Genomic DNA, 14,855 nt, shown 5'->3' with positions numbered 1-14,855 from the left:
CACACACATGACAAAGATTACTGGCTGTGGTGATCTTTCTCAAAGGAAAACCAGCAACTGCTGCAAAGGAGCTGGAGATGGCCTCCTGAGAGTTCCAACGCAGGGAGAAGACAGGCACAAGGACAACCGGCCCCAAGAAGCCAGCTGGAGAGGAATGTGACCTGGTGAGGACATCCGCACCCTGCCCCCACACTGCTGTTTCTTCGGCAGCTCCCGACTGCTCAGCTGGTCCAAAGCCCTACTTTCCAGCCACACAAGAGTGACTTTCCAGATCCCGGCCACTCCCATGCCCTCAATTCCCTCTGCCCTCGGCGCCTTCCCTCCCTCCCCACACCTGCTCCTGCCCTCCCTTCCTGCTTGCCCCGGTGAATTCCCCCTTCTCCGCAAGACGCAGCTTAGATGCTGCTGCTCCAGGTAGGACAACTGACTTGCCCAGCCTGGAGTAGGACTGTGGCTTCCTGTACGTTCTTGTTTCTTCTACCACAGCATCGTACTTTCTGGAGACCTCACCAGCCTTCCGGAAGGCAGGAGCAGTATTTCATTCTTCTTTGTGTCCCTAGTCCTAGCACAAGGATTGACGCATGATCTCAGTAAATGACCACAAATAAAATTAAGCACTGCTCTTGATATCTGGGCCCAAGGGCAGGTAGGAAGGCACCAAACTCCAGCTCTCACACCCAGTTGTCAGGGTGGCTCCAGAAGTTCTCAGATATGGAACTTGGGGTTGATTTGTGTCCCAGTCTGTCTGAAGTGAATGACAAGTGCCAAAGGCTGCGTCTCTAAAGGCTCACAGAAGGCAGGCCTCTGGTGGCCAGCAGGAGTGTCATGAACCAGCTATTATCAGGGAGAGAAAGGGTCAAAGGGTTAAGAGGGGCAAAAAACCCCTCGCAGCACCCAGGAAAGTGACTTCACAGAGGGACTCACACTGACAAACTCCTCGGTGAGCAGCACCTGCCCACATTCTGTCTCCTGCCGGTCTGGAGGCATTTATTTACCTGTTGGGTCCTCCGAGTAGGGTCAATGCCATCTGACTGGCACACACCCCTGTCATCTCCAGTCTCCGCTCCAGAGTCAGCCCGTGCTTCTCGGCCACAGACAACAGCTTTTTATGCAGCTCATAGGAAACACTTGGGACAACCAGGCCCGAGTCTGCAGTTCAAAAGGAGGTGAGGAGAGAAAGGGTAAGTGATAATAGGAAACCAGATCCACAAGTGGGTGTACTCAATCCAGGATTCTGTGAAAGCCCAGACTCTAAGACCGACCCTCCCCTGGCCCATCTGCCTGATCAGGACCGGGGTGTGCTATGCAGCCCTCCAGGGCTCAAGTAGTGGACAGGAAGGGAGTAACAACTTGTTCATGTTACCAAAGAGCAGAGGCGAGCTTCAGCGCTCTTAGCAATTTAGCTTTAGGCATAAAAGCCAAGTCTACCAAGATCAGTTTTGTTACTACCCAGAAAAGGCGGCACAGCCTGTAACAGCAACCTATCGGCCACGTCAGAAGGGAACACGTTTTTCCCAAAGTGGGGGGAACGCCATCCCTGGCAGTGGGGCTAGTCCTCACAAGCAGGCCCCTCCCTCCTTCTTCCCCAGAAGTGGAACAGACTCTAAGCCTCCTGACACTCTGCTCCCTGCTGCTCACTGTCTAGGCCAGATGACTTGCTCCCATCTGCTCCCTCCCCCTCCCCCTCCCCCTCTCTTCTACTCTGTCCTTCCTCTTTGCTTAAGAAATTCAACGAGCAACTTGTTTCCTCAAATAATTTGTCATTTTCTCCCCATCTGGGGTTGAGTGTAACCTAACACTTCTCAGGGAAAGAGTACATAGAAAAAAGCAAGCTACTGAGAAGAATCTTCAACATTTTATTTGCCATAAAGAAAAAAACTCAATAAATGTTAGGGAGAATCACAGTCACTGAAAGTACACCATGGAAAGTATCTGGTTTCGTGAGGCCGAGGTCTGCAGTAGCTGGTACACTTGAAAGAGTCTTACCTGCATCAGTTCCAACACACCAGGAGCTGTTTCAGGGCCCAGGAAAACCAGGACAGGAAAGAAATGCCGAAGTAAAAAACTGTGATCTGTAATGGGCAGCTCATCTTGACAACCTATGCCACCTTACAAATACTAGAAGCCACTGGACTGGCCCCAAGGGAGCAGACTTTTGCCAAAGAGTCCCATCTTGGCCTTACAGACCAACAGACTGATACACACAGACTCCAACTGGCAAGGCATCATGGGATTGCAGGTAACTAGTTTTGTCTGGCTGGATCAGGTGCCTTTTTAGATCCTGTGTCTTCATCTATACTGGACTGTAAACTCCTCAAAGCAGGGAAATAAAACCTTTCACTTCTTTGGCCCCCCACCTCTTCAACTTGTCTCAGCAACATTCATCAACAGAGGTGGGTTCTCATCAAGTACTCAAACATACACATGATGCAATCCTGGTGCTATTTCTGGTCTGGCCTAACTCTATGGTAGGAGTTGTCAAGAAGTTCATCATTATCCTACTGATTCCAGAACCCTCTACAGAAAAACTTGTCTTCCTCACTGATCATTTCAGGAATAATTTCTTGAAGTTCTACCAGAGATCCAGTCCTGCCTACACAGATTCTTAAAACCACACAGAACGAGACTGGTACATTTGAACAACAGGAACCCAAGCACAAAGACTGAACCCAAAGCACCAAGGTCTACATCCTCTCAAGGGAAGGTGAAATAATAATTTATGTAATGATGATAATACAAGAAGTCTACACATCCACATTGACACTATCCTGCGGGTTAACCGAACCCCTCCACCTGCTTGAGTCCTACTCCCGCCTTGGCACAAACAGCGCCATTAGGAACACAGGCTGTCTCCTCTCCCACTCTCTGAAATGTCAGTTCTAGGGAGGCTGCAGCCTGACCTTGCATGTCAACAGCTGATTAAAACAGTCATTTTTACAGCCTGCTCCAGACACGCACATATTATCAGAACTAATTAGGAACCATTGATAGCGGTGTGAAAAGGTCCAGTGAACTCTCAGAGTCATAAGTCACTAACAACCCTAACCTGTCAGACAAGCCATGCACCCGCCTACTACAAACCCCTCTTTACCTGCAAAGTCACGCAAGAGAGAGCTTTCCCTCGAGCCTGTGCACTTCTTCACCCAGTTATGTGCTTTCTGTTGGATCTGAAACGGATCGAGGCAGTGAGTCTGAGCCTGCCACCCTACAAATCAAGCTTTCTCTCTGGGTCTACGTCGTGTGCTGCGTGCAGGTGCACCCCCTCTCCCATTCTGAGGGCTCTCTGGAGGCAGACTGAGCATTTTCTGCTACCTGTCTCCTCGGCACTTAAGGGTACAGAACTCACAGTACAGGGAGAGGAGAGCTTACCCCAAACCCTGGCTGGTTAAATGCTTCAGCAGAGAGCTGCACATCAATGACCAGCCTCTCACGGATCTGGGCCGGGGAAGTGGGGTGAGGGGGTCACCGCTGACGAACCGGCACACTTTGTAGCCTAGGGAAAGACAAGGCCGGGATTCCTTCCTGCTCAGTCTGCCAGTTACAGGGTCTAGGATTCCACCATACCCTACTCAGTTTCTCTGAAAGGAATGTGCAAGCACCACAAAATGTTCCTTTTCCACATTCACACACAAAGTCCAACCAGTCAGACTGGCTTATCAGAAACAGGCAGAGGGAATAAAATAAACTCCAAAGGAAGGGAACCAAGAACATAGCGTGTAAATTGCAAACAATAACACTGCCAAACCTGAACACGAGCCAAGCCTAATTATGTTTGGGTTGGAAGGTGGATCCTTATTGTTCAGGAACCAAAGCAGTAAGATCAGTTGGTAGGGTTTCTCTTAGTATGTATTTTACAGCTGTCGGCGAAACCAGAAAGGGGGACAGGATTATAGCCAGTTCGTGACAAGAAGAGCACATCTTAGGATCTAATTAACCTTAAGGTATCAAGGAAAACGACTCAGGCACACCCCATACAGGCTAGGAGCTCACTCTGCAGCATAAAGCTGCGAGAGCAATACAGCCTCGTTGGCCAGCAGCCCGGTGCCTGCTGTGGCCTCCCCTTCTTCAGGCCTTTGTCACTTCCACACGGCTCCTTCCACTACATACTATTTCAGGCCTCTGCCTCCCTTATGGACATATATACACATTCTCACACCCTCAAGCACCATGTCCAAACCTTCTCCAGCGGCCTCTACATGTACATCCCTCCCTGTCCCTCAAACCTCCCAGCCTTTCGGTTATGTAACAAGGCTCCCACCACAAAGTGTCATCTCAGGTCTAAACTCAATCCTCACACAGACATGGCCCTTTGGTTAGAAAGGCTGTGTGCATCCCAGGTCTTATCAACGAGGAGCACAGCTCATTAACGGGCATGGTGATTTCTCCGGGGCTATGAATGCTGATTCCATTTTGTGGTGGTCACTCAACTGTGGGGCAATATCACACTGGTTGGGTTTTGTTTTGAAGTTCTTATTTTAATCACCCAGTGCTCCTCACAACAAGTGCACTCCTTAATCCCCATCATTCTACTTGACCCATCCCCATACCACCTCCCCTCTAATAACCATCGGTTTGTTCTCTATAGTTAAACACACTGGTTCTTCTTTGGAGTACAAACTACCGGTAAGTTCATACCCTCAGACCCACAGTGTACAAGAAAGCCCCTGTAGATTTACATTAAAGCTACCACAAAATGAAATTTGGTGTCCAGTGTATCCCTGAAAAAAGAATGTGTTACAGGAAGCCTAAATACTCTTAATACTCTTTATTAGGGCCCATGATCTGGGCCCTGTTCACTTTACCCCTTTCACCTTAAATCCCAACTCCCACCATGCTCCAAGGCACCTTGGCTGCCTTTTGGCTCCTAAACACCTCAATTCCCTTCTGGCCTCAGGAAGCCTGTCCCCTCTCTGGGGCCTCTCTTCTCTCTTCCAATGCTCTACCCACACTCAAGGCTGGTTCCTCATTCTTCAGGTCTCAGCTTAAAGAGCCCTCAGTCTCAGCATGCTGTTTATTTCCTTCACTGTGCTGAATACAACTTGTAAACAACTGGGGTTTTTTTTGTTTTTTGTTTTGTTTTTTGTTTTGGACTATCTACTTTGCCAGACTGTAAACTCCATGAAGGCAGGGACCATGTATGTCTCATTTGCTGCTGTAACCTGTTCTTCTTTGTACCTTCAGTGTTAGCACGGGGCCTGGTGGAGGGTCTACATCAATAGGTGTTGAATTAACGAATGAATGGGAAAGGACACCTATAAAACAGCCTCAGCGCCTTCCATTCTGCAGCTGGACAACAGCCCAGCTGTAACCAAAGGTTAAGTGTGGGTAAGAGGTTTTGGATTCTCTCCTCACGTCTTCCTTCCTCCATTTACAACAACTAGACCAACGCCCTGTCCACAATGGACCTCATTCCTTCAGGTTAAAGCTCCACTGGAACAAGCCTTGGACTCAAGGGTGTAGAGGACTTCCTGACAAGATTACTTCTTAATTATGAAGGGGAGAAGGAGCTTTATGAAGAAGATATCCAGTGGACAATACCTTACCAAGTGATTAAGTCAGCCCCAGTGGTGAGACAAACTGACACTGTCTATTCTTATGATGTGATACCCTGAATAGAACAGAGCCCCACCAAAATCCTGGGAAAAATGTGTTAACACGAATCACATCAAGAGGAAACAATCAATCAGTAAATAAAACTAAGGAGTATACTGCAAATCAACCGGCCTAGACTCTTCACAAATGTCCGTATCACAACAGACAACAAAAGTTGTGGGAATCGTCCTGGTTAAAAGGAAACAAACGAGAGATGACAACTAATTGTAATGCACCACTGCTGACTATAAACACAGCTACGAAGGACACTACTGGGACAACTGGAAAGTTGTGGATATGGAGTGAACATGAGGACACGTTTGGGTTAAAAGTTTCCTGAGAGCCATCTCACCGTGTGGTTGTACACACAGCACCGTGCTGAGCGCACAGGGAAGCAAGCAGGGGTAATGGAAGGAAGTAGGAGTGCTCCAACTAAACCTCAAAGGTTCAGGTGTGTACGTGTATTTACATACAAAGTAAATGTGGCAAAATGTTAAGTGAATCTAAAAGAAAAGTGCATGGTGTTCGAAAAGCGCATTGGTGTTCATTATACTATTCTAGCAACTTTTCTGGAAGTTTGAAATTGTTTCCAACATAAAAAAGTTGGGGGGTAGAAAAGAGAAAGTTAATTAAGTGCCTTCAAATAGGACCAACGAATGTGGGCAGAGTAATAACGCATCAAGCCAGTGGTGGGGTGGGGAGTGGCAAAAGACAGAGTAAATACAAAGAACATGAAAAAAGACCCTGTTCCCACAGTCTTATGATCTAGCTGAAAACAAAAAATATGTGCAGATACCAGAGAATACACAGACTGAACTGTGGTCTTGAGCACAAGCGTAATGTATCGATTTCAAATCAGGGGCTGCAGGCGATAGGTATCAATTCTCAATCTGAACTATGCCTTGAAAGACAGGCAGGATTGTAGCCAGAATAACAGGAGAGAGAGTACTCCAGATGCGGTGGGGAGGAACCATGAACAAAAGTCCAGAGGCTGGAATCTGTGTGACACGTGCAGATGAACACTTCCCTTCCTGCAGCCCCGGTGCTGATGTGAAGGCCGGCTTAGAGTAGCAGGCGGGCCCAGAGTTCAGAAGGCTTTAAAGGCCAAGTTGTTTTATGCAGGGGGAAGTTAACGAAGACAGAAAGACTATGTGGAACTGGTATCAGATGACACAGGGAACCTGCAGGGTAGCACAAGAAACTAAAAAGCCATGACCATTTCAATGGGCGACTCTGTAAGAATAGGAGAGCCTGAAGCCAAAATGAATACTGAGGATAAACAAAAGTTCCTTGCCAGGGCTGCTACAGAAGGAATCACTACATCTGCTATTAGGAAAAAAAAAGGATGTGAGGGCACGTGGGCTAATGACATCTGTCACCCCACGAATCTCCAGAGTTGATTTGGCTGGTCTGGCTGGCTAGGCAGGTGTCCCCTTTCTTCCTCACCTTTCCATGTGCATCCCTCCTGAAGCTGCGAGCTGGGTGAAGAGGACGACCTTCCCCAATAGAGGAGGGCCGTTCTTGGGTCAAGGGTATACGGGTGGCTCCCCTGCTAGAGCCTCCAAACAAGCTCTCAAGGTCCATTTGTAGGAGAACATAGGGGAGTCAAGCTTTCGAGACCAAATGAGGTGCTGCATGTTACAGTCTGCCTTCAAGAAAGAAAGCAAGAGAGAGAGAGAAAGAAAGAGAGAGAGAGAAAGAAAGAGGGAGAGAAAGAAAGAAAGAAAGAAAGAAAGAAAGAAAGAAAGAAAGAAAGAAAGAAAGAAAGAAAGAAAGAGAAAGAAAGAAAGAAAGGGAGAGAGAGAGAGAGAGAGAGAGAGAGAGAAAGAAAGAAAGAAAGAAAGAAAGAAAGAAAGAAAGAAAGAAAAGAAAAGAAAAGAAAAGAAAAGAAAAGAAAAGAAAAGAAAAGAAAAGAAAAGAAAAGAAAAAAGAAAAGAAAAGAAAAGAGGGGAGGAAGAAAAATGGCCTCTGGGATCCTTTCTAGTCATGAATTTTTATGAGAAGGAAGAGGCAAAGGTGGCTGCAAATTTTATGCCAGGCACTTAAAGAACGGCGACTGCACTGAAAGGAACAGGAATGGGAAAGAGGCAAGGATGCTGGGAAGGGACGACTGACTTAGCTGCGATACGTTGAATTTAAGGAGGATGGTGGATGGTGCATATGTTGAAATCAAACTCCTTCCTCACTCTGGCTAGACACCTGTGGCTCTGAAATGGGAAGACGATACATATTGGCAAAGTGGTCACATTCACAAAGACCAAATCATTTTCTAAAAAAAACAATAAAATGACCAACTGGCAGCTTTTGATATATCAAAGCTCAGTTGTGAGGTCATAATATATACCAAGTTTCCGGACCCTCCAGGCCTTAGTTTAAATTTTAAATTTTAAATTTTAAATTTTAAATTAAGGGGCACCTGGTGAAATTAAATTAAGTGGCTTGGTCAGTTGAGCATCCGACTCTTGATTTCAACTCAGATCATAATCCCCGGGTCATGGGATCAAGCCCCGCATCGGGCTCTGCGCTGAATGTGGAGCCTGCTTAAGACTCCCTCCCTCCCTCCCTCCCTCCCCCCCTCTCTCCACCCCCCCCCACTTGCACTTTCTAAAATAAAAAAATAATAAATTTAAAAAAATTTAACTAAAATAAATTCTTAAATTAAAACTCTTGCAAAAGTTGTCATGAGACCTTTTCCCATGCAAAGACTGTAGGAGGCACAAATGTTCATTACTGGGGGAAGGGTCTAGCCAACACACCTGTCTTAACAATACTGCTCTAAAACCTCATGAGATTGCCAATGACTACAACGAAGCCCCTCAGGCCTAAGACAAGTATCTACCTGATTACCCAGGACCCCAAACTCTGAAGGACAACATACTAAAGGGTTTGACTACTCCCTCAACTCTGTTAGAATCTAAGGTTCCTAAAATCAACCAAGTCACTGTCGAGAAGTCTGCTAGCAGAGACACAATTTTTAAAAACTAGGTTCATCAACTCTGTTCAGTGCAAAATTATGGTGGCACTTGGCGCAGCACAGGTGTATTAGTGCAGGTGTTTTGATCCAGAACATTTCCTAGAATTTACTTCCTGATGTGTCCCTGTAGCTCTCAGGAGCACAAGCGCTGAAGGAAGTCTCACTACCCTTATGGTAAAATTCTTCAGTGGCCACTTCTAAACTCAGAGATTTATTTCTTCCTGAATTCCTACTGAACACACATAGAAACCCAAAGCAGATTTCCTGTTTACCTGTTCTTCAAGAGAGAAGAACACTCCTGGTCTTCAAAGGATTAGAATACTTCTTAAGGGACTCTCAGTGACAAGAGGCAGAAGCAGGCAGCCAGAGCTCAGAGGCAGAAATGGAACGCCGGTGTGGAAGACAACTGCCAGCCTGAAATGCCGAAGGTCAAGCTTGTCCTGACAGCAAGATACATCCCCACTGAAGCTCAAAGACTCCGCTAGCCAAGGTGGGAAGAGTAAAGAGGCAAGCCATAAAGCAGCAGGAACAAACCAACTGTGGCTTCACCAGCAGCTCCCCTTCGAAGTAGGAACCAGAACTGCTTTTACCAAGACACATGGGCATGGGTAAGTGGTAATGGACGCAAAGGGAGCTCAGACCAGAGAGCCCCACTTAAACTTTGACTTGATCGTTTTGCAAGACAGTAAATAGTAACTCGTTTCCGGTCATCCTCCTCATACATTTGCTGTTCCTCAAATCTCAGTGGGCAGATAGTATGGTGGTAAAGAAACATCCTTCAGACAGGGCAAATGGGACAACTGCAGAGATTCGGGGCCTGCACCAACAGCCCCCCCCCCCCCCCCACTGCCTCCCATCTGGGCTTCTAAATACTAGAGGGCTGAAGGAGGCTACATAGTAGAAAACAAATGGCAGAAGTTAAATAAGAATTCTACCCAATAGGAAGGGTTCTTAAATAAATATACCCAAGAAGAATTTATTAGAACTCAGGAAATGAAGAATTCGAGACACTTTAAAGTCATTCCTGACTGAAAGGTTTACTGGACCACTTAATGCCAACAAAATGGGGATAATAACAAAACGAGGAGAACAGGGCAATCTCACAGATGTGCTGTGAAAACTGTGACAAGCACGTGAAGGACTCAGAATGGTGCCCGTGACACAGTCATCATAAATACCCAATGAACTTTCAATACTATGACACTGATCACAATGATGTTGCTTCTCCTAAAACAGGTCCCCACCATCCCCTTTCTGCCGCCTCTAAACCTTGTACACAGTTCTATTATTTGTTTACACATTTAGTTACTCCTGAGGCCCCTGAGGTGGCAGACAATGACTAATGACTTACCCAGAGGGTCTAGAACGGTGCCTGGCACGTGGTAGAAATTTTATAAACGTAGATGCTTTGAAATAACCTTACTGAGGCAGACTTTGCAATTCTATTTGAAGTCAAATACTGACTAACGATCACAAGCTGGGCATTGTACTAGCTGCTTTGCCACATGATCTCATTTAATTGACAATTTTATCCCACTTTACAGAGAAGGAAATAGGCTCAGTAGCCCCTATTTGGCTCTATAACTCTGCTCTCTGACTCTACAGATGCCTCCTCACTGAAGCCTGCATTAACTCCCTGACCTCTCTCTCAGTGAGGTAACTCTACTGCTTGTCTTTTCTGAGCTGAGCCACAAAGCACTGCGGGCAGAAAAATCACAAAACCATGCAGACTTGGCCCACTGCAGACTTACACAGTCTAACTACCACTAGACGCTCACGGCCATTCTTCCTGCCCCACGGGCTTGATGCCTTTCAACACTCCCGCCCACTCAACCCTTTTCTACCTGTTTCCAACCATCACACTCCTCTGTACCATTTCTCTCACAGCTCTTTCCTTCCACTCAGAGCCCCAAACCTCTGGTAATGAGTTACGTCCAGAGCTCAACCAGTCTTGCTGTTCTCGTCCCTCTGTCCTCCCACTGTACCCTGAATTCTACCATGAGACCAGTCTTCCTAGACTAAAAGTCTTCCTAAAAGAGATTTGAGATAATGTCATTTTCAGAACCCTTAAGCTGCTCTCTATGGCACAGGACAAGGACAGCATATGCACACAAGGCTCTGTGCTCCGGTCCAAAGTATTTTTAATTCCTGTTAGTCCCCCATGCAAACTCAGTGCCCTGGCCAAACCAGCCAATGGCCAATCTCCCATGGCTCTTTCACACTATTCACCAGCACCTACCAGCCCACCCACGCATCTCCTCTTGCTCTCTGCCTAGTGAAGACTGCCCAGTGCTTCAAGGCTTCTGTCCTGCTCCCTTTGTGAAGCCATCCCTCATCAGCCCAGCCTTCAGGACCTCTCCTGCTTCTCAATATCCAGTGCAATTAATGTCCACGCTCACAGGACTCTAGGCATATATGGTATCTTTCCATTTTCTGATACATTTTAATAACGAATGCAAGGTCTTAGAGTCACTTACACAAAATAAGCACAGTATTCTGACCGAATGGTCATAAATATTTCTTTTAGAGTATTATGAATGTTGAGCAAAGATTCTTCTTCGAAGCCTTATCTCTCTCCTAACTAGTGTTCTTTGGGGACCGCTTACCACCGAACACAGAGAGCGCACACGCATCTCACACTATTTATAGTCAAACTTAACACACAAGTGTATGACTCCTGGATATCGTTATTTAGCAGGGTAAGTCCAAGTGGAGGAATATCTGACAATCTGTGACTGTTGGAAACAGCACTATCAAAGGACTCAAAAGGCTTTCCAGAGAGAAAAGATTTGGGTTAAACAAAGAGCTAAATTTAGTTGCTTCCTGAACGTGTTTTCCCAATCAACAGACCTTTTAGAACACTGCCCCCATCTCTCTGTCTCTCTCTCTCTCTCTCTCTCTCTCTCTCTCTCTCTCTCTCACACACACACACACACACACACACACACACACACACACACACACACAGTTGGCAGAGGACTGCCAAGAGGAGTGTAAGCAATGACAGCATAACGGCTTAGAAACAGTTGACACCACTTAGCATGCAGTCAGTGTGCTGGATACCAGCAGCAAGCTGTCAGAATCCCAAAACCCAAGCCATCACCAAATGGGTAAACATGTTGTTGCTCTTTTGCTACCCTGGGGATTAGCAGAAAACAAGGTATTTGGGGTTCTAGGACACGAATGCTCAAAGGCTAGTTGGGGAGCCAGCCAAGTCACTCCCCACAGAGGCTGATCTAAGCTGGCCCATTCCTGAGGGAATACTAAAAAGAAACGACTGCAGTCTATTTTGCTATTACATGCCCTTCTCTTCTTATACTATATTCTTCTTCCTTTTTAACGTATCCACGTTTGGAAGATAAAATGAAATTTAACAGATAAGGTTTATAAGAGCCTTTATCTCTCTGGGTCTCAATGTCCTCATGTGTAACATGAGAAAATCATACTAAGTGATCAAGTAACTTAACACTAACATTTGATGGTCTTAGGTTATTCCCCCACCTATTCCAGATAGTCTGCCTTATTCTAACTGTAACATTTGCATAGTAAACCCAAGTGTAAAAGTGTCCCCAGCCGTGCACTATCTGAATAACAGTAAAAACCTACTTTGAGGGGCGCCTGGGTGACTCATTCGGTTAGCGGCCGACTTCGGCTCAGGTCATGATCTCACGGTCCATGAGTTCAAGCCCTGCGTCGGGCTCTGTGCTGACAGCTCAGAGCCTGGAGCCTGTTTCCGATTCTGTGTCTCCCTCTCTCTGACCCTCCCCTGTTCACGCTCTGTCTCTCTCTGTCTCAAAAATAAATAAAAAACGTTAAAAAAAAAAAATTAAAAAAAAGAAAAAAACCTACTTTGAGGCTTGTCTCTTGTTCCTGGAGCAGAGTTGAAAACCACCTGCAGGAGAAGCTGCTCTGCAAGGCAACAGCTTGCTTGCTCCACTTCCAGCATAGACCCTGCTTGGCAAAAGGGCTTCATTTGCATTCCTGATCACTATTGATGACAAAGAGGAAAACCAGATGGCATGAAGCTGCAGGGCCTCTCCTCCTCTGTCATGCCTCAGTCAGGTACAACTGGTCACTATACACAAGCCGCCATACTGGAGTTCTTGGCTGAGGACCAGCTCATGGGGTTTGTAGTATGTTTGTTAATGGCAATTCTGGAAAAGTTTCACGTAAGAGAGGGAACTTTTTACTTCGGTCATTAAATTAAACTAGGTGCAAAAATCAAGTTAGGGAGGTGGAATGTATAGTAGGCAAAAACTCCCACCCCTCCCCTTTGCCTACTCTAGCAATGTTTTCTCAGGTTCTTTTTAGATCTGAGAATCTTTCCTGAGTCTATCATTCCCTCCCTTTTAGCCACTTCATTCCAAGGCAGTCTATATCTCCCCAGGCTCAGGGATTTCAGGGAAATGACATACCGCATGGCCCAACCACCTCAGCTCAGAGAGCCACCAGCAGAGGCAGCTTATTTTACAAAGGAGGGCAGTAAAAAAGGGGAGCCATAGGGGTAGATAAATAGCAGAATCTGTACTATCAGACCTGCTGGATGACAGCTGCCTTTGAAAAGTTTAAAATCTGGCAAATTAAGCCTGATTCTGAGCTAGGCTGTTTGCCTATGCATAGGTGGTAAAAATCAAAGGAGTTCAGCAAGTTACACTGTCAGTGCCACTTAGGGAAACTACCTTAGTAAAGAGGCATGCCCACCAGAATCTGCCAGTGACCGATGGAAAATAACTTGGTAATCTCTCTTAGCCTGAGAGTCGGCTTATTTTTTGTTTTCGCGTGGAAAGCACATGCAAATTTCTATACAGCAAACCAAATACATCAAAACCCTATTACTGTCTACAAAAAAGCCACACCACATCTGATTTTGCTCCAAATGTAATTAAGTCATCTCCATAATACTTCCTATAACTGCTACTACTGTTCTAGATTTATATTCCCTATATTCAAACCCTCAAACCAAAATGAATATTGTACTTAGTTCCTTCTCTACTTAATTAAAATGATTATGATTCCTCCTTTGTTCTTTAAGATCCTTCAGTAACAATGGTTTTCAAACTGTATTCCCAGAAGCCCAGATAATAATGTGGTTTGGGGTGGAAGGGACAGGGAGAGGGGTGAAGAAGACCACTTCTCCACAGCTGCATTTATCTGCCTCAAATGCCACGTTTGAAGAAAAGATCCTAATATTAAACAAAAAACAAAAAACAAAAAAAAAAAAAGAGGAAATACAAATCAAAACCACACTGAGATATCACCTCACGCCAGAGTGGCTAAAATGAACAAATCAGGAGACTATAGATGTTAGAGAGGATGTGGAGAAACAGGAACCCTCTTGCCCTGTTGGTGGGAATGCAAACTGGTGCAGCCACTCTGGAAAACAGAGTGGAGGTTCCTCAAAAAATTAAAAATAGATCTACCCTATGACCCAGCAATAGCACTGCTAGGAATTTATCCAAGGGATACAGGAGTGCTGATGCATAGGGGCACTTGTACCCCAATGTTTATAGCAGCACTTTCAACAATAGCCAAATTATGGAAAGAGCCTAAATGTCCATCAACTGATGAATGGATAAAGAAGTTGTGGTTTATATACACAGTGGAATACTACTTGGCAATGGGAAAGCATGAAATATGGCCTTTTGTAGCAACGTGGATGGAACTGGAAAGTGTTTGCTAAGTGAAATAAGTCATACAGAGAAAGACAGATACCATATGTTTTCACTCTTATGTGGATCTTGAGAAACTTAACAGAAGACCATGGGGGAGGGGAAGGAGGCAAACCATAAGAGACCTTTAAAAAAAAACTGAGAGGGGGGGTGGGAGGGAGGGGAAAGTGGGTGATGAACATTGAAGAGGGCACATGTTGGGATGAGCACTGGGTGTTGTATGGAAACCAATTTGACAATAAATTTCATATAAAAAAAAGAAACTTGGGGCACCTGGGTGGCTCAGTTGGATGAGCGTCTGACTTTAGCTCAGGTCATGATCTCAGTTTGTGAGTTCGAGCCCCACGTCAGGCTCTGTGCTGACAGCTTGGAGCCTGCTTGGGGTTCTGTGTCTCCTTCTCTGCTCCTCCCCCGCTCATGCTCGCTCTCAAAATAAAATAAACATTTAAAGAAAAGAAAAAGAAAAAGAAACTTAAAAACCACTGAGGTAATAGACTAGACTACCCAATATAGTGACCTAGGTGACTACCCAGGCACTAGTTGGTTACATGAGAATTAGGACTAGCCAAACTTCCAGATGACCAGGGCTCTCAGGAGATAAGGACAGCAAAGTAAACAAA

General features: G+C 45.7%; 1 protein-coding gene across 5 annotated transcripts in view; it reads right to left on the bottom strand.

Annotated features, from left to right (window-relative positions):
* Positions 1 to 14,855, bottom strand: part of EDC3 (enhancer of mRNA decapping 3) — a 60,677-nt gene that overhangs the window by 6,807 nt on the left and 39,015 nt on the right. For all 5 annotated transcript variants that reach the window (XR_009263956.1, XM_058737054.1, XM_058737050.1 and 2 more), the window contains exon 5: positions 996 to 1,149. Coding sequence is in view for 4 of the 5 variants with exons in the window: in XM_058737054.1 (XP_058593037.1) it covers positions 996 to 1,149 (154 nt within the window). In the remaining variant the exon portion in view is untranslated. The remainder of the gene's footprint in view (positions 1 to 995; positions 1,150 to 14,855) is intronic.

The sequence above is a fragment of the Neofelis nebulosa genome, chromosome 7 (assembly GCF_028018385.1).
Source record: "Neofelis nebulosa isolate mNeoNeb1 chromosome 7, mNeoNeb1.pri, whole genome shotgun sequence".
In the NCBI taxonomy this organism is placed as follows: Eukaryota; Metazoa; Chordata; class Mammalia; order Carnivora; family Felidae; genus Neofelis; species Neofelis nebulosa.
Note: the sequence above shows the minus strand (reverse complement) of the source record. Positions and strands in the feature narration are given on the sequence as shown.